The sequence below is a fragment of the Convolutriloba macropyga genome, chromosome 5 (assembly GCF_964194025.1).
Source record: "Convolutriloba macropyga chromosome 5, txConMacr16.3, whole genome shotgun sequence".
NCBI lineage: Eukaryota > Metazoa > Xenacoelomorpha > Acoela > Convolutidae > Convolutriloba > Convolutriloba macropyga.
The window spans coordinates 47,620,985-47,645,551 of NC_134472.1; the positions used below are offsets into that span (position 1 = coordinate 47,620,985).

At 35.2% G+C, this 24,567-nt stretch overlaps 1 protein-coding gene across 1 annotated transcript; it reads left to right on the top strand.

The window, feature by feature from the left end:
* Positions 1–1,018: 1,018 nt before the first annotated feature.
* On the top strand, positions 1,019–21,946 carry LOC142340387 (uncharacterized). Its single transcript, XM_075390964.1, has 5 exons — positions 1,019–1,066; positions 18,634–18,793; positions 20,763–21,243; positions 21,414–21,417; positions 21,564–21,946. The coding sequence occupies exons 2-5, from the start codon at positions 18,660–18,662 to the stop codon at positions 21,944–21,946; spliced, it is 1,002 nt and encodes a 333-aa protein (XP_075247079.1). The 5' UTR covers positions 1,019–1,066; positions 18,634–18,659.
* The last annotated feature ends 2,621 nt before the right edge of the window (positions 21,947–24,567 follow it).

Genomic DNA, 24,567 nt, shown 5'->3' on the forward strand with positions numbered 1-24,567 from the left:
TCCGACGCTCTCTCTAAATTTAGGGAGGCAGTCAATCTGGGGCCCAATATAGCATTGAGGTCACTGGAAAATTCGGTTCATATTATTTTTTGAACTGGCTTTTGAGTAGCAATTTTAGTGTCATAAGGTTTAAAATGCATTCTGATAACCTGAAAATTATGGGTGAAAAGGTGAATTGTGAGGTTGCGAATATTAATGACAGCTTATAGCAAAAAATAATGGGCTTTTCCCCTAGCACAAGCTAACGGGTCTTGGATTTAAACCCCCGGGGGAAAAACCCAATTTTAACTTTGAATTTTGGTCGTAATAATTTCGGTTGTGATGGTTTCATATTAAGTCCCACGGGCCGCTACGGCATGCCCAGGTTGACGTCCCAGACGGAAATTCGATATGTCCAGACTCAAGTTAACGCACGACGGGGGTGTCGTGCGTTCAAGTTTACATAGTCTGTACATGAAAGTCTCGGACACTTTCTGACTGGGACGGTCTGGACATAGCGACATTCGGTCTGCGACCTCAACCTGGGTGGCTATAGCCCATGAATAGCCAGGCGCTAAATGGGCAGCTCGTTTTCTTAGTCAAGTAGGGTTTTTTCTCCGTCGAGGTTTATTTCTGTGTGGGTTTATTTGCATCTTAAAGGTTTTTTTCGTGCATTTTTTCAAAAAACGAGTTTACAAACCCTCCCCCCCCCCCACTCCTTCCACTCCACTTAAACTCCGTGTGCTCTCTAAGCTTCAACTGAAACGACTGATTGCTCCCTTTCAGAAATTCAGCAGAAGTGTTCGATTTTCTCACATTTTCATATTAGTCATTCAGTTGAATTCAAAAATGCTTGCTCTTTTCCGTGCAGGAAAGACAACTGTTGTGATGGCTTTTCATTTTCCATTCATTTCAGTTTTGTCGCTTTCTACTTGTTTGTAGAAATGTCGCTTTTTAGTGCATGTTTTGTTTGTGCTCTTTTCCTGACGTCCGATCGATAAAATCAGTAAAGTTGTTCATACTTCAAATACAGCTTAACGTCATTTCAGTTTTGCACGAAACACAGTTGAATTATTTCGCCAAATTGGTTAGTCAGTGCATTTTACATATAATTACTCCGTTTTACCTCGCTTATATCTGGCAAGATACAAATGGCACCTCAGTAATAATCGGAAGGTTACCTTGCAACAAAAGTCGCGAGGTGTGCGTTAATGATCAGACAAATAAAAACAAACGAGTCGAGGGAGGGGGGTATATAGTGCGTTTCTGATTCCACGGTTGAGATTCCTAGTCAAAGTCTGCCTAAAGCTGATCATTAACGCGTTAAAAACTTATCGTCAACTACCTAAAATCTGATCAATAAAGAGCCTTTACCTAAACTTATACTAAGGAAAATATTCAAAAAAGAAACTGCTCAATTTAGGAAAAGCAATTTAAAACAAACATCAAAAGAAAGAAAAGGCCATCAAATCTAAATCACAAAGATTTTTTTCTTCTTCTTCCTCTCGATTCTTATTCTCAATAGATACCATCCATATTGCAAAACTCTTATAAGATAAACTGCCAGGCAGAAAAGCCTGGATATATCTTAGTTATTTCATGGGCTCTTAGCTTCTTGAAAGGGTAAAACAACTGGAATCGGTAAAATAAGGAATCTTTACGTGTCTCTTAACCTACCTTTTAATCGAGATTTGTATTTACTCAATACAAACATACTTAAACATACTTAAACTTAGTAAGTTAAACTATTGAACACAAAAAATTGTCCAAAAAACCATCCGCAAAAAAGTCCCAAAATTTCTAGTATTGGGTTGGTTGCTGTTATCTTGAAAATAGTCTAAATAAAATTTGAAAAAAAAATAAATCAACAAATTGGTAACCAGCCATATTCTTATAGGTTCAAACTGCTTGGAATAACTTCAGCGTACTGTGGTCTATATTTTCCCTAAAAATTGCATTCATTAATTAACCTTTCAAATAACATAAACTTTAAAGTTTAAACCTCGATAAATCCCGGAAAAAATGAAATTAAAAAATTTTTGTAATTATATATTCAACGCTGGATGAGTTTTATAATGATACCAATCAAAACCCTTTAGGATAATTATATCGATCGGCAATATTTGACTGAACCAAAAACCCATTCGGTTAAATAGTTCCTCCTTCCCACTATAGTTGGGTCAGAACAAAAACCTTTTGCAGTTCAAAAGCAAGTTTATCACACTTTTGCTCTGACATTTAAAAACTTTTGACAGCAATAAATTTTTATTGTACTAATGTACTGTGATCAGAATACAGAAACTTTCGTTTTGTAGAATCTGGATATCGTTTCACCAGATCTGACAAAAATATGCGTGCCATAACACTTTTTTGCGTGATAGGTAATTAGTGTTTGATCAGATCTGATAAGAATAAATCACCATATACATGTATTTTATATGTGAAACAATCTAGTAAAAAAGTTTAACATCTCAAACCATAAAGAGTGCTCCTGCCTAAGACCAAAATATATTAGATTGACTGGAGTATAAAAATTGTGTAATATTTATTTTATTCTCCCTCGCTTTTTTAACATAACACCAATCATAACATTAGTTACTTAAAACGACATTTTATAGATTGATTCTTTTGCAGAGTCGACTTTCAATTTATTGATTGAGATATACCTAACAAACAATAGTGAGCGCAAAATTTGCTTAAACTGATGTGGATTTCTTCTTTTTAATGCAGGCATTGTAAAAAAACGAAATAACAATCAAATCTGGACAGAATTTTTCCGACAATTTTTAGTTTTTTATCCATTCTCATCTCCTCGTATTATACAGTTATTCACAAAACAACACTCATCTTGACTCATTTCTTGATTAAGAAAATTATTGTAACAGTTTTTGATTGATTATGGTTTGTTTGAAAACAGTCGTCCAAAGGTGCCCTAAAAATTTGGACAAAAATCTAAACTTCTAATTTTTACATTATTGTAAAAGCTTTATTTCTCATTTTTTCATGTGTTTAGTTTTGGAATACTTTTTGCAAGTGAATATGTGTGCTAGCTTTCTTTATAAGTCCCTGAGGTTTTTTTGTTCAAGTTTCCCTTTTTTGAGACGCTTTGGGTTGATTATCAGCGGACCTCCTCATTTGACGAATTCATTGCTGATGACCAGCTTTGCTTTGTTGTTCTATTTGCGATTATCTTGTTAAGTGTCAGATCTGATTGCGAGACTTTAGAGAAGTTTTTTGATTAAGCCTTAATATATTTTTTTGACTTTTAGTTTCCTAGTTTGTTATTGAAAAGTGTTAAGATTGAATTTAGGGCACGTGGACAAAAAGAGAGTATTAGGATTGGATATCAAGAACTTCCTGACAAGAAATAAAAATATCCCTTTTAAATTGTTTTTCAAGGAAGACCTCTTTTATGTCAACTTGAGAATCTTACAAGATTACGCCAGACTTTGCACTGCTTCTGTTTAAAATTACTCGAGGTTAGCAAAATGAAAATAACGTCTTGAAACACAGCAAATTATTTTGATCTTGAATAAACAATATCAATTTCTTTCTACAAAACCGATAATATTATCAGAAATTTTGAGTAAACAAGCTACTGATCCAATATTAGCAAAAGTTATGGGAAAGTTATTGCAAACACTTCAGTTGTTGCAAGAATAAACTTCTGAAATTTAAGATGATCTGATTAAATAAATTTTTTGTTGCAGCTGATTTTGGATTCCCCTGATCTGATAACAATATGCGTCTAATAACGCTAAATTGTTTCTGTAAGAGTTAATTAGTATTTCTTCAGATGCGATCGAAATAAACGTCCATTAACATTTATTTTATATGTAATATAGTATAGTAGAGTTTTTAACATCTAAAAGCATTAAAAATTTTCGAACCTCCTGTCTAAGTCTAGATTATGTCAGCTAGAGTGGAATGTCAATTGGTTGCCCCTACGAACAAAATCTATTATGCCTAAACAATTTGGCAATAAACACTTCATTCTTTTACCCAATATACAAAGGTTTGATTTGCAGATATTATAATGCAATATGCCTAATGTGTTTTCATAAAATCAATGTCCTCCTCGTGATTTTCATTATTTTTTACTTGAAATGACATTTGTTCCATTGATTGTTTTGTGGAATCGACATTCAATTTATTGACTGAGATACACTCAACACTCTAAATTGAGCACCACCTTCACTTAAACTAGTGTGAATTTAATGTTTTTATCCAGGCATTTTAGAAAAAAAAACAAATAAAAAAAGAATCAACAAAATGTGGCTAAAAGTAATCCAAAATTGTTTAGCCTCTCCCATTAATCATTGTAATTTTTCAAATATTTACAAAAAACTGATATCTTAACACTTTTTCTACACAAATTACTATATGAATCATTTTGGAACGATTGTGGTTTAATTGATCACAGTCATAGCAGATTACCCTAAAAGTATGACCATAAGCAAGAATCTCACTTTCTACATTCTTCATTGTTGTAACATCTTATTTTCCAATTTCTCTGGTGTTAAATTGTTTATTGCCAGAAAAACAAGACGCTTGCTAGCGTTCATTATGAGTCGCAAATGTTTTTCAAATTCCTCTTTTTTAATTTTTGAAAAGCTTTCCGTTGTTTATCAGCCAAGCGCGTCATTAGACGAATAATATAAACTAACTGCTGATAGCCAGTTTCGTTGTTTCATTTGCGGTTATCTTGATAAATCTCTGATTTGATGGCAAGCGTTTGAAGAAATATTTCGATTATGCATTCATAAAATGTTTTTTGACTTTTAACTTCCTTGCGTGTTGTTTAAAAGTGTTAAGATTGAATTTAAGTCATGGCGGCAATAAAGGAGTAAAAAGATTGAGGCTTAACATAATGAACTGCCTGACTTTAACAAAAAATCCATTTCACTTTTTTTCAAAGAATACGCTTACCTTTCAGAACATTCCTAGATATATAAAAAACGGTCTTGGTAGATGAATGGATTTTGATACTTTTACAAGAGTTTGCTAGACTTTGTGATGCTTCTTTTTAAATTTTTTTGAGGTTAGTAAAAAATTTATGACATCTTCAAACATAACAACTTGTGTTTGAACTCCAGAGAAAATATCATTTTCTTTCCACCAAGCCGATAGTATTATCACAACTTTTGGTGAAACCATCAATTGATCTTTTATTTTTTAAAATTGGCAAAAATTTCAGCTGTTGCAAGTAAAGACTTCTGAATTTGGCAATAATTCTGTTTAAGTGTCACAAATGTAACAGCTGGCAAAATGTAAAAGTTTATATCATAAGGTTCTCTAGGAGTGAGTTTTTGAAATCCTAAAAATGTACTAAGAAGTTTCCTAGTCTTGCTCACATTTGCAATGAAAATTAATGTATATTGGCAGATAACTATAGAAATCATGAAGGACGTCTGATTTTGAGCTAAAAGGACTCGGAACAAAGTTAGCATACTCGCAACAAAGTTCATTTCTGCATGTTGAAATTATTTCCTTAAAAAGAAATCCAGAAAAAGAATAAGGTAGAAAAAAATTAAAATTTTGAGACGGCAGAAGAAATCTAATGAAGTAACTTATGCAAAAAAATGATTAAGCAGCTCGCATGGACATCATGTTTCAAGTTTCAAGTGCTAGTAGCTTTCTCAGATCGCCAATAATGAAATGAAAACTTTGTCGATGTAATGTAATGATGTAATCATGAAACTAACTTATTCCTAGAATTAACTTTATGGGAGAAATTTTCAACACAAAAGGTACCTTCTTTTGTTGTCAAAATTTACACAGTTCTTTATATTTCACGTAAAGATAGATTTAGTCGTGTCTTCAAAACACCAACTGAACATTGAAAATGCCCCATTTTTGCCAAGTTGACAATTTGTAACTCTTTTTGAGCAATTGGTGATTGATTTCTGCTAATTTAAATTCTCTTAACAAAACCTTCCATTCAAAGACAGCTAATTTTACTAATTTAGGTCACTGTTTCTTTCCTTGCACTTTTTGCCCCATTATTCAGAGATCACAGTGGGTTGTATTGCTCCTGATGCTGCTAACCCAATAATATCAAAAAAGAAGGAACTCTTTTGAGCTTCCACAACAACAAAATTTACAGGTAGGTAACATTTATCTTTCTGCCCAGGATGAGGTCTCAGACAAAAACAGCCCGTGTTGAGAATTTCTTCGGATTCAGACATAAGAAATTGTCGAGTTTCGTCGGTTTTACTTCTCCAAAACCGATCAAAGCCCTTACTTTTTTTCGTCGTTTTGGCGGGTTTCCGTCGGTATTTAAACGTAAGAAGCGTCAATTTTTGCCGTTCTAAAGATCTTACAAAAATAACAGTCTTTGTCAGGATTCACGCCTACAACCCCAAGATTACTAGCCACCTGCTGCACCACCTCTCATTTAAATTTCCTGTGCTTCTTTTGAATATAAATCAAATTGAGATTGACGATACCGACAAAAACTACGATAATCGACAGTTCCTACATAACAAATCGACGAAATCGGAAAAAAAATCGACGAAAAATTACACTTCCTGCGTCAATTCCGTCGCATTTTCTCAACAGGGGAGGTTATTGGCCAGACCGACTTGCTTCGATGACAGCTGGTTTCGTGTAACCCCATTGTAATAGCCTGTACAAGGCCGTTATTTCGGTGCGTTCGATCAAGCTAACACCAACAGTTCAGTCTGTTTTGTCAGTCCAATAAACAAATTGTGGTCTGCTTGGTCTGGCAAACGCCCAAATTTTATTCTGCTTCACCTGGACAATTGCACATTTCTGTCGGTTCAGTTCAACCAAATTTGCTTATAATACTTTTCTATTAAGAGGTAAAATTAAGATATTTCGCTCTCCTCCAAAAGGTTATGTGGCCTGATGAAAGCCTAGAAGTTCATAAAACTAAGCACCGAACTTCTGTAAGAAATGTTTGAGGAGATAAAATTCCTTTACAAACGTCAAAAGTCAAATTTAATGCATAAGAAGTTTCGAAATATCTTGAGAATAAACTTAATTTTTGTCTCTGCGTCAAATCTCTACACTGGTTCACGCATGCTGAGCACTTTTAGTCACTGCTGAGGTTTTCTTCGGCTTTTTATTACTAGGAATGTCGTTGTTCTTCTCTGGCTAGCCGCCTCGATTGCAATGGTCAGTGGTTGTTTGTAGGGGTAGGTAAGAAAACTATTTTCATGTGGTGGTAAAAGATGGAGAAAGCAAACCCAACTAAAAGTAAAAGAAGAGAAGATTAACTAAACATAAATTAGCTAAGTGTTATCTCGAGGTAATTGTGGCCTTGGTGAGGTGATAAGTGTGATAGAGCGCTGCGCCAAAATACACGAGTGTCAACTGTTGAACTGCTGTTACAGAACTATCGCTCATTCAACAACAAGGTCTAGTGAGTGATTTGAACATGCCTTTTCTTTTCTGTGAGATGTGGAATTGATTGTTTGTTATTCCGTTTGCTGTGTGCGCCTGACGTACTCTCTTGCCAATTGGATGTAACGTTCTCTTATGCTGGGAATATTCGATTCCCTGTGTAATTTTTTCACGTTATGTCACAGGGTTTTCTTCAACGGGTTCGGAGTGCTCTGCTTTGTGTTATTTGCATTGTTAAAATAAACGCATGCGATTGATTGAAAGAGCTGGGTCTTCATATTGCAAAACAATTGGCCCCTCTAAGAACTTACACATAGAGCTCTGACGGAAGCAAGTATGTCCAGACCGAAGATGAACGCACGAGGGGGGCGTCGTGCGTTCAAAATTACATAGTCTGGAAACATCAAAAAACGCACGAAAGTCTGAACATGAACGCACAAAAGTCTGTCGAACGCACGAAAGTCTGGACATGAACGCACGAAAGTCTGGACATGAACGCACGAAAGTCTGGTGAACGCACGAAAGTCCGGTGAACGCACAAAATTCTGGACATGAACGCACGAAAGTCTGGACATGAACGCACGAAAATCTGGTGAACGCACGAAATTCTGGACATGAACGCACGAAAGTCGCACGATAGGCAACTTCCGTCTGGGACGGTCTGGACATAGGTACTTTCCGTCTGGTACGGTCTGGACATACTTGCTTCCGTCTGGCACCTCAGCCTGGTTTGTTATCCCCACGAACATAATACTTTTGTTTTCTTCAAATTGTTTTGCACTAGCATGCAGATTCAAATTTGTTTTTTTTGTCGAAGGAATATTGCAAAGCATGTTTTTCGTCTTCATAGGATTTATTTGATTTGAAAACCCTTACAACAATTATCGAGTTTGCCCAGTGATGCTTGGATTTTGAACTCTTTTAGATGACTGGAGTGTGATCCATAATGCATCGTGAACTCATCTACGTATTAGCAGAAAACAGATGCAAAATCTAGTTTCTTTGAGATATAAATTAGGAAAATTCTTGGAGCTAAGACTTCCCCTCTGGTACATCATCTGTTGGGGAAAATCTGTGTCCTCTTCTGCCTTTGACCTTAACCGAGAGGCTTCGTTGAGAGCAATGAGTTTAGATCCGATTTTAGTTACTTGTTCAGTCAAATCTAGTTTCTAAAGCAAAATTTTTCTACATCAAGGCAAACGCGCCGACCAATTGCGATTGTTGGCTGACTTATATTATGTGGTGAGCCAATATGATGAGATTATTAATTACTCATCTGCATCCTCTGTATGCACTTTGTTTCTCTAGACTTTTTCTTTTTTTAATATATCTTAAGATGAGATTTTTCAGCAGGAGTTTTAAAGAAATTTTCAACGCAGTCGGTAGAGCTAATTAGTCTGTAATTTTATGTCTCGTACTTTCTGACAATGGGTGAGTGATGTTGAACTTATCAGGCAAATGAAAACTTTGAGGTACTTCGGTAGGGCAATCGGTAGTTGATTTTTTTTCTGGCTTGAGGATTAATTTTCTTGTATTATCCAACGTTCTGCTGAACTCTTCAACGTTTACGGCAATTTCTACAGAATTTTTGTCTCAAATTTATTCACCAAAAGTTTTTGTGTACTCTTCAATGCCGACAAGGGAATTGTTTAACGCATTCGTTCCGTACTGATGCCGTTTCCTTGTCTCACTTAATGAACTTTCAACGACTTCAAACTTGTCAAGGCCAGTTACAACAAATATTTCCGTATTTTATTTGTAGTTGTGAACTGCTTGATTTTTGTTTTATCGAACGCGATTGATTTAAATGCTCTCCAAAGCACCCTCTTCTCTTCTCGTCTGTTTGTTTTGTCGAGTCCATTAAAATACTGTTTTTGATTTAGACTGAAGTTTTTAGTATTCCCCTTTAATTTTTTTTGTAGAAACTTGTTTTTTTTGGTCTCAAACTTCTTGTTTAGCTCTTTGAAGATGTCTCCTTATTTTTTTCTTTGTTATCAGACTGGATACTTCGTGATTACTTAAATAAATTCGTTTATTGTTCAAGTAAGTTTTGCAAAAATTCAATGAGATTTTGGTTTTCCTTTTACAGATTTCCTTTGTTTGAATATTTTTGGGGATAGAGGAAGGAATCTTTGTATTTAAATTTTTGAAAAATCTCGAATACTAGAATTTTTTAAAGTCAGCTGTCGGTGAGTGACCGTTTCCAAAAATTTCTCTGGTACTTCAAAGCTGTACAAAAATTTGAAAACTGCCAGATCTCAAAATTTTAGCTCAAACATGCAAAGATTTTTGGCTGAATCCTCCATGAATAAAAAGATGTTGGATGTTGCTGCCAAATACTTCAATTAAATTTCAAGTCTCGTCCAGAAGACCTTCAAGCTGATATTAATATTAAGTTTCTGTTGATTGGCATATCCAGGTTTACACGAATTTTTTCTCGTGCTTACGTATTTTATGAATACACTGACGCAACCCTTGCCTTCCTTGCTCCTTCCTTTGCTATAATAACAGACTCGTAGATGCTGCGGTCGTTCATTTCTGTTGCTGCTAAGTAATTATCAGGTATGAAGCCTGATCTAACTTAAAATTTTTTCACCTAACTCATACAAACAAAATCTATATTTTTTCTTCAGGAATGAAATTGTTTTATTCATCGCTTTTCACAAGGAATGAACTCCAAAATTTTAGATTTGTCCATTTTGAATGTCTGCGGTGCTGTTTGTCACATTTGTCTTTGATAATTAATAGTTAGCAACTGGTTTGAATTTTTGATGTTTTCGTAAGTTTCTTGTCCATCTCTTCTTTCGATGTTAACTCTAATGCGCCGTTACAGACTATGCTAAACAATTCGCTATAGAACCAAGTGTTGAGTTTCGTTTTCATTATACTGATAATTTCAACAATTAAGATGGTAATATTTGTGGTGATGGTTGATTGCTAGGTGTAACTTTCTTTTAAGTTTTTTTCGATGGCCTTTGAATTTTTTTTGCTGCTTCTGTTTTATTGCATTGGACACAGTTTTTTTAATATACAGTACCCTATCTGTACACAATTAGGCTTTGTAGCCTCAATAGTTTGCAATTTTTTTTTCATTTTGTATGCCTTTTTATAGTTTTTACTGTGGTGGCCTTCGCAATGTAGAGATTTTTACAAAAATTTAACCTGATGTTCCTTGACCAGGCAAACCATAATAATGAAGAGGAAAACTTTTCCCGGTTCGCAAAAAAAAGTTGATGATAGTTTAAAGGTTTTGGCAAAAAAAACGACAAACAACGAAGTTTGGTGAAATCACGAGGAGAAGAAAAATGTTGAGTTAACTGTAACGGTTGTTGTAGATAGTTCCAAAAATATGAAGGTTGTCTGGAATTCCCAAATTGCAACCAGTAATACTTTTTAAACCATAAAGAGACGGCGCATTGAAACATGATGAATCTTATGATGGATAGGCTTTCGTTTTTATGTCAATAATTGGCCTGGAAATTTTTTTCGTTCTAATTGTCAATGAATTGTCTAGAAGTCTAGAAGTCTAGAAGTGCTCTGTTTGTCATTACACTGTCTAGGTCGAAGTTTTTGGGTCCATTCAGAGTCAACGTTCTCACCAAAGCCAACACAATGTCTATTTGGCACGGATACGGTCTTTTCCCGGACAATATTAGTCGAGGACGGTATTTAACTCTAGATCTCAATTAGGATCACTTTTCCCATGTTCGATTGGGATTCCCTCTTTTATAATTTTGACTCAATTAATTGTAGCGCAGATGAAGTAGTTTTACTTATTTCCGTTACACAAAATCAAATTGATTCCCGAATAACAAAAACGATTTTCTCGACAGAATTTCACCCGGGTCGAGGTTTGGCGGTGAATTTTCGTAAGAAATGCGATGAAGAAAACCGCGTTTTCACCGCGTATTTCTTACATCTTTTTGCGGTGAATGCGGTGAATCGCGGTGAATTATTTATTTTCACCGCGTTCTTAGTATTCTTACAAAAAAGAATCATCCCCACCAGGGTTCTAACTTCTGACCTCCTGCATATGACTTGAATTGCTTAGTCCACTGCTCCAACTGTCACTAACGTCTACGCAATTTCTTGTGAATTTAAATCAGATTGATTAAACGTTGGAAAGCAAATGCGGTGAATTTTTGTAAGAAATGCGGTGAATTTCGCGGTGAATTTTTGTAAGAAATGCGGTGAAATGCGGTGAATTGTTTTTTTTTTCACCACTTTCACCGCATTTCGTACATTAATTTGCCACAAACGTCGATGCGGTGAACTTTTGTAAGAAATGCGGTGAATTTTGCGGTGAATTTTTGCTGTGAAATATTTATTTTCACCGCATTCACCGCAATCACCGCATTTCTTACAACAATTCAACGCAATCACCGCATTTCTTACAAAAATTTACCCAAAAACCTCGACCCGGGCATCTGTAGTCCCACTCTAACTATTATATTCCAAGATCTTACGAATATCTCGCCAATAGCGGTTGTCTTGAAAGCGCTTGCTAAATACCGTTATCTTGCAAGACCTTGTTAATGAATCGATTATCTTGCAAGCTCTCTCTGAATACGCTTATCTTGTATTAGCTTTCTACAGACGGTCATCTTGCAAACGCAGGACGACCGTTAACTTGTAAAAAATCCCAACACTCAGGAACAGTTATTTATAATCTTGCAAGAAAACTTTGGTTTGAACTAAGAAGTTTTTTAATAACTGGTTGCTTTGACAAATAAAAGTTTATCACAAAAACTTTCCCTCCAAGGCTTCTGTGAGAAAGCATGGCATGCCAAAGAATGAAGCATATAGTAGCATATAGTATCATTAGATATACTATCGTTAGATATAGTATCGTTAGATATAGTATCGTTAGCTTGCAAAAATATTCAACCCCTTTTCTTAAATGCTGTATTCTATATGGGAAATTGAATATTTATAGCCTGATTACACATCCAAACGTACGCGAAAAAAAGCAAACTTGCTTGATTTTGTCGGGGTTTTGCAGGTTTTTCAAGATTAGAGTTATAAATGAGCTTGTAAAACAGTGACAGTATGGTATATTTAGTTCAATGTTGAACATGTTTGGAAAAGGCCGTCAAATTTGTCCAAGATTTCTGTTCTTGGGCTTTCTTTAAACGAAAACTACGAACAAGCTGCCAATTAAGCAGAAATAAAAAAAACCTAACTCATTTTTATTAAGTTGAAAGTTTTCCTCATTACTAAATTAAAAAACTAATTTGCTGGTTTTGTACTCATAATGTGGTAATTAGAAAAAAATGTCTCTTAGCTATGTCTTAGATCAATACTAATAAGATCGATAACTCTATCTGTAGGCTAATTGAAAGTAAAAAAGACCAAGGAAAGTAGTGACATAAATTGTGGATAAATGTTACGAGGTATTCTCAGGATGATGAGGTCCGCAATCCAAGACAGGTATTGGCTAGACTACTAAAGTTGGCAAATATCACGCCTTTCCCCAAAAAAGAGACACTGAAATTCCGCTGAATTATAGGCCTATTTCTATAACGCCTGCTTCGTCAAAAGTTCTTGAGACATTCATCAAAGCTCCAAAAGAAGAATACATATCAAAATACAACCTCATATCGAAAGAACAGTTTAGGTTCAAAAAAATTTTTCAACAATTGATGTTCTTGTTTATCTGACAGAAACTGTAAGACAGCAACTTGATGAAAAAAAAGTAGTCACTGCAGCGTTTTTAGATTTGTCAAAAGCTTTTAATTCAATTGACTACTCGCTATTACTAGAAAAACTTAAACAACTTGGTTTCTGCTCTTCGGCTGTCCTTTTCATGAATAGTGACCTCAGTAACTGACATCAACGAATAGTAATACCAGAAGCTGAATCTGACTGGCTGGAGGTCAGGCAAGGAGTTCCACAAGTTACCCCTTTTAGGACCACTCCTTTTCAATCTATTTGTAAATGATCTACCAAATTTCATCAACTGCAGTATAATTCAATGCGCTGACGATGCAGTTGCTTATAATTTCAGCGAAAAATTACTGATCGCAAACTACGTTTAGAGAAATCAATTTCCACTCTGATTGACTATTTTTCATAACGTTTTTTAAAACTCAATTAAAAAAAAGAGAGTTTGTTTTCTTTGGCACTTCATCCGCAGCAGAGTCTATTAAAGTTGACAACCATATAATAAAAAAATTGAGATTGTTAATTTTCACGTAGTAATTTTGGACCAAAAATTGTTGTACCAACAACAAGTTAAACAAATACTCAGCAAGATGGCGCAAGGAATAAAATCCATGTCGATGGCAATGAAGCATCACAAATTTGAGATTGATACAGTGAGTCCCTTTTTCAACTTTTTTATTTGATTCAAAAAAATTTTCCAGATCCAACTAGAGTGTTCCAAGACATTTTTGCGTATCAATATCTTGGTAAAATATTTTATGATTTGCGAGAACCATAAGATCTTGCATAACATGACAATTTGTCTAGGTTTCGTTTCAATGAGAAACTCCTTGTGGATAAGTTGCAATGTACCATTCAGTGTAATCGTTAAAAGTGCTTTCGTACATCTTGTCCGCGTACATCAGTTTCATTGGGCGACTAATTGTGTGCACAAGTAGTCACTGTCAGTTTATATTAACACTCGTAACTTACATTCATCACTCTTAACGCGTACGTGGTGAACAAAGCGTCGATGCATGACTCAATATTGACGTCCTGAAACTGGTCAATTGTATAAAATACACCAAATACAACGTATGTTATTGAATACATTCGATCCAGGTTTCAGCTTTTATCAAAAAGAAATTGAACAGATGGTATCTATAACCTGAGGCTTCGTCTGAAAACTATATTGGCCTCCTGTTGTCTTTACGGTTCGGTTCTTAAATTGGCAAACAATCGGAGCCCGTGTTGAGGATATCGTTGGATTCAAATGAAGAAATCGTCCGTTTTTGTCACTATTTAAACGTAAGAAGCATCGAATTTTGCCGTTCTAAAACTTTTGCAACAAGGACAGTCAATGTCAGGATTGGAACCTACAACCCCAAGAATTTAGCCACCCGTATCCAAGTGTACGCTGGGAAAAAGAATTTTAAAACGTTTTTATTGCTATATAACAGTCGATTAAAATTGATTTATTTTACCACTTTGCGATTCAAAAGCAATTTTAATCGCTTTGAATCTTTTTGTCTGCTGCCAAAACAATCAATTAAAATCAACCAAACTTAAATAAAACTTGATTTTAAGCGAAACAAAAGAAATCGCATAGGCAATTAATTTAAAGAGATTTTCAGGAAAGAGTCCCTTGTTATACTGCTTATCTGCTGCCTACGACCATTTATCTGTTAATTAAGTCTGCTCACGTACACCACGTACACACTGGAGGTTCCTACGGATTTTCACCTTTCACGTGCTCTGTTGAAGCTACACGCTTCTGGGTGGGAAAACGCTTATGAACGAATCATTGAAGGAGGAACGACTTGAAATAACAAAACGACAGTGCTATCTAAACGCTTTCACATAATACAAACGGCCAACTTTTAGGAAACATAGGAAAGTACCGTAACTACAATGTTAAATATGTGAACCAACTAATCTTATAGATTTATGTGAGCTAATTAATAAATTCCGGGTAGTAAATTTTCAAGTTTTCATCGGATACATTGTTAATTCGAGTGTGAAATCAAGATATTCATAGGAACAAACATAAATTCAATGTATTACCTGGCTCTATTGAATATTTTCGAGACACAGATTTCCTCGCAACAAAAAGTATGACCCAAGTTTTGACACCTGAGAATGCACCTGAAAGAAAACAAACACGAAAAGCATTTGATCTTCTTATGTTGTGACAATCTAAACCTAAATCAAATAAATCCTTTCTTATACTCACTCCCCAGTCATTTCCAGTACTGGGAGGGTCTATTTGCATCTTTAAAATAGGTACTGATTTAAAACTATGATCATGTTATTTTTACACTAGTATTTAGCACACCATGTACAAAAGTTGCAAGCCAAATTGCTTGTTTTGGTAAAGCCTAATACTTGGGAATACATCGAAAACGCTATATATTGGAGAGAACGGTCACAACAACAAAATGAAAAATTATAAATGGGGAAAATCAATAGAGAACATTTTTTTCAAAAGTGCGACTGAAATTTTTTTAAACCTAAGAAATTTGTCCAAAGAAATCATTAAAAATTTTCAGGCTATCTTTGTTTTTTGAAAAGTTCCTGAAAGTCGCCTTATGAGTTTTTGTTTGAATATCGGAAAAGATGTTGAGGTTCTTTGACCATAGTGGGGAATGCAATGTCGCAAAATTTCAATTTCGAGTGGCCGTACTTCTAAACAGCATTTTTGAAAGAAAATGACTTTTTCGAATTTGTTAAATTTAATCATTTTTTCAGCGTTCACAAATTTTCATTAAGTTTTTAAACATTTAATAAACATTTCTACTTTTTATGTCCCCTCAACTGAAATTAGAATATGCAAGAAGAATGTAACAAGCTTTCCACAATTGGAAATCATGTTAAATTATATATTAACACCAACGCGGGAATCTGTAATGGTAGCAGGCACGTTTTTTAGAAACCTTGTTTATATTAAAAGAAATTGCTTTCATATATTCACAGAGGTCTGATCAGAGCTCTATGATCAGAAATAAAGTCTGATCAGATGTCACTTTGGTCTAGGGATATTGGGGGCTGATCAATTGAAGAGGTGTATTTCGTTTGGTGAAGGAACGTAGTTAAGGTGGTAACGCAGAGTTTTATGAATTAGATGCTGCAAATCTCTCTAAATTGACGATTGTTATAGTATAAAAATTGAAAAATTATGGACCAACTCTGACAATTCAGTTTTGACTTGGAAAGTGATTTCTGTGTGGCTTTCTATTAGAAATTTGAAAATGAAAAAAAAACCTTTCTCTTTGCTTTGTCTGAGTCGTTTGTAGGTTTCACTTTGATTTGAAAAGATAACTGGATCAAAAGCACACGATCTGGATAAAAGCACGTGTTCTCTGTAATGCAGGTAGTTATGGAATAATAAGTGAACAAGTAATTAGTACGGGTTAGAACGTGTAATTATTCAATAGATAGCTGAACTCAGACGCGAGAAATGTTTGGTGGGAAAACAGCTTTAATGTTGAAATACAAAAATGATAAAACAATTTCAACAAATTAAAGTCAATTGAATTGAGTTTTCCCCCTTTGGTTTCTCTGAATAAAAAAAACATGTTGATGATTATCCTGAAAATCTCTCTTTATCAGTTTATTTCACAATGAGCTATATACGGGCACCTTTTGGCTAGATTATATAAGTATATATATATATATATATATATATATATATATATATATATATGGCTTCTAATCGCATAGCTTAAATAATTAAATTTGGTGTTTTTAGGATTAAGAATAACTTCGGCACTTAATTTTTAGATCTTAATATAGCTTACCTTTTTTTATGTTACAAAATTTCAACACTTAAGCGTCATCGTTGAACCTACAAAATTTAGCGTTTAATTCGTAGGTTCAACAATGGAGCTGATGTGTTAAAATTTTGTAACATCAACAGTAAAATTTATGATGAAATAAGATATAAGCTAAAAATTGATAGTGTACGATCTGTGCTCAGAAACTCTTAAAAACGTATAGAGACGCCACGTTAGTCAATACATTCACTATGTAAGAAACGTGTTGTTTGCGTCCGATTTATACAAAATAAATTCTTTAAAAAATCGGCTGCGGTGGCACAGTGTTAGAAGAAACGTAAACCATGCTAGATTTCAATTATCCAATTCTCATAGACAGAAAGTTGAGCCTCAATCAGCGGGTTGAAACACTCAATTTTGTGAGACCTGCGTGTATTAACGCTAAATTTATGTACGATGCACGCTTAGAAACGGAAATTTTACGTAAGGTCTACGCTTAGAAACGCTAAAAAAATATATAAAATCAACACTCCTAATCACGATCTGGATAAAAGCACGTGTTCTCCGTAATGCACGTAGTTAGTGAACAATAAGTGAACATGTAATTAGTACGGGTTAGAACTTGTAATTATTCAAAAGATAGCTGAACTCAGACGCGAGAAATATTTGGCGGGAAAAGCAGCTTTAATGTTCAAAAACTAAAATGATAAGATGATTACAACAAATTAAAATCAATTGAATTGAGTTTCCCCCTTTGGTTTCTCTGAAAAAAAAAACATGTTGATGATCATCCTGAAAATCTCTTTTTATCAGTTTATTTCACAATGAGCTATATACGGGCACCTTTTGGCTAGATTATATAAGTATATATATATATATATATATATATATATATATATATATATATATCGCTTCTAATCGTATAGCTTAAATAATTAAATTTAGTGTTTTTAGGAGTAAGAATAACTTCGGCACTTAATTTTTAGATCTTAATATAGCTTACTTTTTTTATGTTACAAAATTTCAACACTTAAGCGTCATCGTTGAACCTACAAAATTTAGCGTTTAATTCGTAGGTTCAACAATGGAGCTGATGTGTTAAAAGTTTGTAACATCAACAATAAAATTTATGATAAAATAAGATATAAGCTAAAAATTGATAGGGTACGATCTGTGCTCAGAAACTCTTAAAAACGTATAGAGACGCCACGTTAGTCAATACATTCACTACGTAAGAAGCGTGATGTTAGCGTCCGATTTATACAAAATAAATTCTTAAAAATTTCGGCTTTGGTGGCACAGTGTTAGAAGAAACGTAAACCATGCTAGATTTCAATTATCCAAATCTCATAGACAGAAAGTTGAGCCTTAATCAGCGGGTTGAAACACTCAATTTTGTCAGACCTGCGTGTATTAACGCTAAATTTATGTACGATGCACGCTTAGAAACGGAAATTTTACGTAAGGTCTACGCTTAGAAACGCTAAAAAATATATAAAATCTACACTCCTAATCGATGAGTTGTTTAAGATCTGCATCGTTTGGGTATTTTTAAAATACACAAACGATGTTTTAGCATAACAGTGGTTCGCTAGTTTTACGCTCTTTCCCCGTTGTTTTTTGGCAAAATCCTCGGCCCGGGTGGTAACAATTGGTATATCGCCATTAAACATTTTGTCAATATATTTGGCATTGCAATTTGCTAACACGCTAACAACAATTAGAACAAATCACACCTGAGATACCTTCAAACAGGCCGGAACATGTTAAGCAAAATTTTAAAGCTAAATCATTTGCTGGTAGTTGAAATCAAAAGGTGAATCAAACGAATATTGTCATATCAAATTTTGAGAATTTGGGATGTGTTTAGTTCGGAGTGGATTTTTATCGACAACAATGCAACGACGTCACACGTTACTCACGTTTACGCTGTTTGGCTTCGTAGCGGCAGGACTAGTGGTTTATTACCAGCGAACTGGATATGGAGGGTACCCATACACTATGGTGACGCCATCTTTGACGCAATACAGGTAAAAATGGTGGATCATTTCCGATGTAGCAATTCAAATGCCAACTGCCAACACATTGCGTACCTTAACACCCCCCCCCCCTTCCCAATACCCAAGACGCACAAACAAACACATAACCTCACACACAAATGTGTGTGCATGTGTGTGTTTGTGTGTGTGTGTGTGTGTTTGTGCGTGTGTGTGTGTGTTCGTGAGCGTGTGTGCACATGCGTGGTTGTACATCTGTGTGTATCCTTGTTTGTACATTTCTTTACACGTGCGCTTGTGTGTGTACATGTGTGTACATGTGTGTGTGTGTGTGTGTGTGTATGTGTGCGTGTGTGTGTGTGTGCATGTGTCTGTGTGCGTACGTCTATGCGTATACGAGTGTATGGGTGTGTGTGAGTGTAATTGTGCGTGTGCGTTTGTGTATGTGCGTGAGTGCGTGTGTGAGTGAGTTTGTGTGTGTGTGGTGGGTATGTATGACACCAGTAATAGGTGGAAGCACAGTCCCGGGGGTTGTAAAACACCATGTATTAAGATAATGTATAGCGGGATTTCACGAGTGAGAGTCTACCGTAATGTATTAAGATAGAGTATACGTTTCACATGTATCAAGATAGCCGAGAGCCGACTACATGTATTAAGATTGGTTGTAGCCCACTACATGTATTAAGACAGATTATAGCCCACTAAATGTATTAAGATTAGCTATGGCCGAGTGCGTATTAAGATTACCACAGTTGAGAGGTCGACTTTATGAAAAGACTTATAAAGTCGACATTGGGGGTAATTTCCCTACCTTAAATACACGGTCGACTTCCTTAGTGATATTCGACCTAAAGTCTTTTCATAAGTCGGCCAACGGTCTTTTCATATCCAATATTGGTCCACCAATAGTCTGTTCATATCTGATATCGTCGACTTAAACTCTTTTCATAAGTCGACCAATGGTCTTTTCACATCCAGTACGGTCGACCTTAAGTCTGCTCATAGGTCTCTTTTAACAAATGCTCGGTGCATTTTTAGGGGTTCATGGGTACTTTAAATTGAGTGTTGAGTACCCCGTATGTACAAAGATAGCATCAAATGCACTAGAAACTTGTCAATGATATGAAATAGAAGGACAATAAGATTTGGAAAGAAATATTTTTTGTCTTTGGCCATAATTTTTTGCAAACTGAAATAAAACAATTAACACATGAAACTACATTATATGCAAAAACGTATTTGTCAAAACTCAAAGTCCACCATTGCCATATCGGTTGACCTAAAGTCGACCATGACCATATCGGTCGACCTAAAGTTGACCATGACCATTAGGGTTGACCTAAAGTCGACCATGACCATAAGGGCAGACAAAAAGTCGATCAAGACTATTAGCGTCAACATAAAATCATTTCATACCCAACATCGGTCGACCACTGTCTTTCTATACCCGATATTGGTCGACCACGGTCTTTTCATAATTCGACGTCTCAACTGGGGTAGCTATAGTCGCCACAATGTATTTAGAGTAGGTATAGCCGCCACATTGTATTAAGATAAGGTATAGTTGATTACATGTATTAAAATTACACGAACACAGGATTTGACAATGGTTAAATTACTACATGTATTATTATCAGGTATAGTCGATTACATGTATTAAATTTGCACTAACGCAGGATGTGACATTGTTTTACATTCTACATGTGTAGTTCGCACTTATAACCGTATATCTGCTATTTTTTTAACCGCTGCATTACAAATTTGATCTTCTAGAATTTATTAACCTTAGTTTCTCCATACTGCTGTAATAGAGAATTCACTGCAATTTTAACTATAAATTTTTGAGAGCAAAGGTTTTGGAACAATTTCCTGATAATAATTTTGCAGGGAGTTCATTAAAGGTGCTTCTTATGATAACTAAATATTTTGAATATTTTATTTGAATTTTGCGGGACCAAAGCTTCATTTCTAATCGTTTTAGCACCTTTGCTCGTTTTAGCCATAAGTCTTTAAAGAACAACTTCAAAACAGCCTTACAACAAAAGCATTACAACTGTGACGCTCCAATGAGCTCCTTCATAGTCCCACACTTCGAAAACTCGGAGCATCTGACACTGATAACAGAAAAACATGTCAAGACTCTAGAAGGATTTGAAACAGTTACTTGCCTTCAGAATAATATCAGTAAAGAAGAAGAACCCTGGATGAAAGATGAAGACAAAGCACTGTTACGTCACTTTCTGGGAGTGGCGCGTTGGCGTAGCCCTGGGGGATGTATGACGTATGTGGAGTGGGGGAGTGGGGGGAGTACGCTTTGGGCACTGGAGTATGCAAAGAGGGTTCTGTCCATTGAGAACCACCCCAAATGGTGTCGCTCCATGCTACGACACCCACGTATACAATGTGCAATAGGGAACTGTTTCCTTTCATTCACACAGAATATTTTTGACCGCCAATTTCATACTATTAAAATTGTACAGGTTTGTTACAAGATCGTTAATCTGACCTACGTCAAGCTACACTTAAACACGCATTATTTTTTTCGCAATAGTTTTGGGGAATACATAACCAGTAGAGTAGCGGAAAGTGCAATCTGGCGTGCAATATAAACTCTAGAATTATATATTTTGAGAAAATCGTTTGATACTAGGATTGTAATTTTGCATATTGATATACAAAAATAGCTAATCTTGCCTGCTGTAGAGTGCATTATTTAATAACGCATTATTTTGTTGACACGGTCTTGTTAGAGATGTCAAATCTTTTAACGGAGGTAAAGGAAACTGCTCCTGTGTGATAGCCTCTGGAAAACTAGTGTACGCGTGTGTGAACGGTGGCCGAGTTGGCGACTACGGGCGGCCTAGAAACACGACCTTGTACAAATCGGAGTATTACATTGACGTTCTGGACCACTTTGACATTGTTCCCGATTTCGTTTTGGACGACGGAAGATATCGAGTGGCTGTTGCTCTTAAGATTGTGCCACAAATTAAAGATGAGACAATTTTAATGGTGCACGATTTCAATAACAGAGGCTACTATTGGGAAATAGAACAGTTCTATGACAGTCTAGATCACAACTCTTCAGATAATGCGGTGTTTGAAGCATTCGAAAGAAAAAAGTCCTTCAATCAAGACAATCTTGAAAGGAGTCTCCTAAAGTATCGCAAAATAATGTTATGATGAAGATGATATTAATGTCCATTGCATTGCAAAAAGCTATAAATATCCGATCATTTTAGCTGCAAACATTTTTGACGAATTTCTTGCGCCAGTGCGGCATGGATACAAATTTTATTTACAGTGTATCAAAATGCGCCATCGGAGCTTAAATAAATTTCCAACCAGCAGGTGGCCTTTTAGAGAATGTGTTTCCCTATCAAAATTAAACAGATAAAGTTTCACGTGACAGCAAATTTTTTATATAACTAGCAGTTACAATTTACAGTTTCGACATTTTGGCGTCTCTGAAAACTCGTACCTATTAAACTTTGATTTAAAAAAAGTTAGTTGCAAAATCTGGAAAAAGTCTAAAACTGAAGCATTAACCATTATGACCAAAAACTATGCAAAAATTATCTGCTTACTGGTTGGCTAAGGTTTATTTACTTTTTAGCAGAAACATAACGAGAACTGGCGTAAGCAGTTGTTGACCGCCAGTCACAAGATCTTTTTCAATATCCCGTGAAAAGGCGCGCGAAATCTACAGTTTGGAATCATATTGAACATTGAATTTTGCAATTGTGTTCAGCGTCGGAAAAAATCATCTAAAAAGTGATGGAAATTCAACTCATTTCTTTTCTATCAAATAAATCATCACAAATGTTTGCAGCCTGACAATCAATTGTTACTTTCTTTTATCAATTCGCCCTTTTTCAATTCCATTTTACAACTGAGGTTTTTCAGTTCCATTACTCGGTGCCATAAATTGAAAAATTACGCAAAATATTCCAGCTTGAATTAAGTTCTGATCATTTTTTTTCTAAAGCATAAATTTGCAACGCTTTATGTTAACTTGTGGATAATTTCGGAGGTTAATCGAGTTATTTCTGTTTTGATGAATCCTTCCAACTATGCGATGAAATTAGTATGATGCGTAGTAATACTATCAGTAGTAGTAGTAGCAGTAATTTTTGGCGTTATTTCAAATCAGCAACAAGAGCCATCAGACAGCAAGAAATAGCCTTTGAAAATGAAAAAAATTAGAATTTTTTCAAACTCAAAAATTGTCAAAACTGAATACTTTTACAAGTTGGGACCGAAAAATTGCAAACCCCCCCCCCCACGATTTTTGGAAGGTAAAACCTGAGGAGCCGAGGTTAAAGCACACAGATAGAGTAACCTCTAAGCCATTAATGGACCCAATGACAATTATTGCATCAGACCCACAATTGTGGCTATTAGCAATTATCTGGTGCAAAACTGGCATTCTTCGACATTGTGTCATTTATTGTTAAATTTCTTAAATTGTTTAAAAAAATCAAATACCGTACATTTGAGGTTCTTAGAGCTGCGTAATAACCAACCGTGCTTATGTCAACAAAAACAAATAGTGCAGTGATTTGACATTGACTATGTAAACATTGACCGAGATCACTTTCTTGATTAACCAATCAAAAACAGGTAGTAATGATGTTATAAATGATAAGGATTTGATTACTTACCTTAATCCAAATGTTTGAAAAGTGAAACCATATTGTATTCAGAACCATTAGAAATTGTTACCAAGAGCAGTTGGCACTCAGTTTAGACAAAAATTTGATTCTTTAGTCTTTTTGCTAAGTTTTCCGAGTTTTAAGTTAGTTGTGCTTACTTCACGAGAATTTAGTAACTTTACTAAAACAGGCTGAAACTTTGCAAACATCAACACAAGATTGAACATAGATTATCACTAATGATTTTTTCAAATTCGATCAACAAAATTCAAGCTACAGTCCTTTAATACGTCCGAATAACTAAATGTTTTGACAAGAATTTTAGTTAATCGAACCCTGTGACGAACCAGGCCGGCGTAAAGCTTGAGAGCCAGGATGTGATGTATCGGTTCCGCTAAGATTCTTGAGCAGCCGCGACACGGCGCGCTATATGAAACTTCTAATCAGTGATTTTCACTTTTAAACTGAAAGTTGAAACTTGAACACTGCTTTCCTAAGCAAAATATGTTTGATGGAAGCGTGTACCGCCAAGATTTGTGCGGCAGGTTAACTGCAGTATACTTCCTCATTTTAGTAATCATAGAATATTAAATCTAAAAATTGTGCAACTTTCACGATATATAAGCGCTTTCCGCGTTGAACGGAGATCGGCACCGGAAACCGCCAGCCAATTTAGTTTTAACTAGTTTTTTTGGTAACGGTAGATGCTCGTAATGGGCTGAGTAATTGTAATCTTTTCTTCATTATTTCATTCCAATAAATTTCGAAAACTTTAAGATTTATGTCATCCGTATTCAGAGATTGATGTTTTAAGCTCTCTAGGTATGATTTATAGATGATAAGGTTACATTTATTGCTATTCTTTTATGCAGATTATTTGCAGAAAAGAAAGTTTTCAAAAACATTTTTTCTGCAAATAGTTTCTTTTCTGCAAACTTTTTTATTAAAATTTTCAGTGTAGGGCCTTATAGCTGCACAAATTTATCAGACTGAGAACAACAATCCACACAAAATTGAATTTCAGAAAAAATTTCATCAGCTGATATGATTCAATAAGTGATATTTCAAATAAATAATGTTAAGATTCTTTATCAGGCCAACCAGGAAACTCTCAACGTTCTATTATCTAAGTTTTGATATCATTTAAAT

Coding starts and splice junctions, on each gene's coding strand:
- LOC142340387 (XM_075390964.1), top strand. CDS start 18,660: ATGCAACGACGTCACACGTTACTCACGTTTACGCTGTTTGGCTTCGTA. Junction 18,794..20,762: donor CCATCTTTGACGCAATACAG/GTAAAAATGGTG, acceptor TGCTCGTTTTAG/CCATAAGTCTTTAAAGAACA.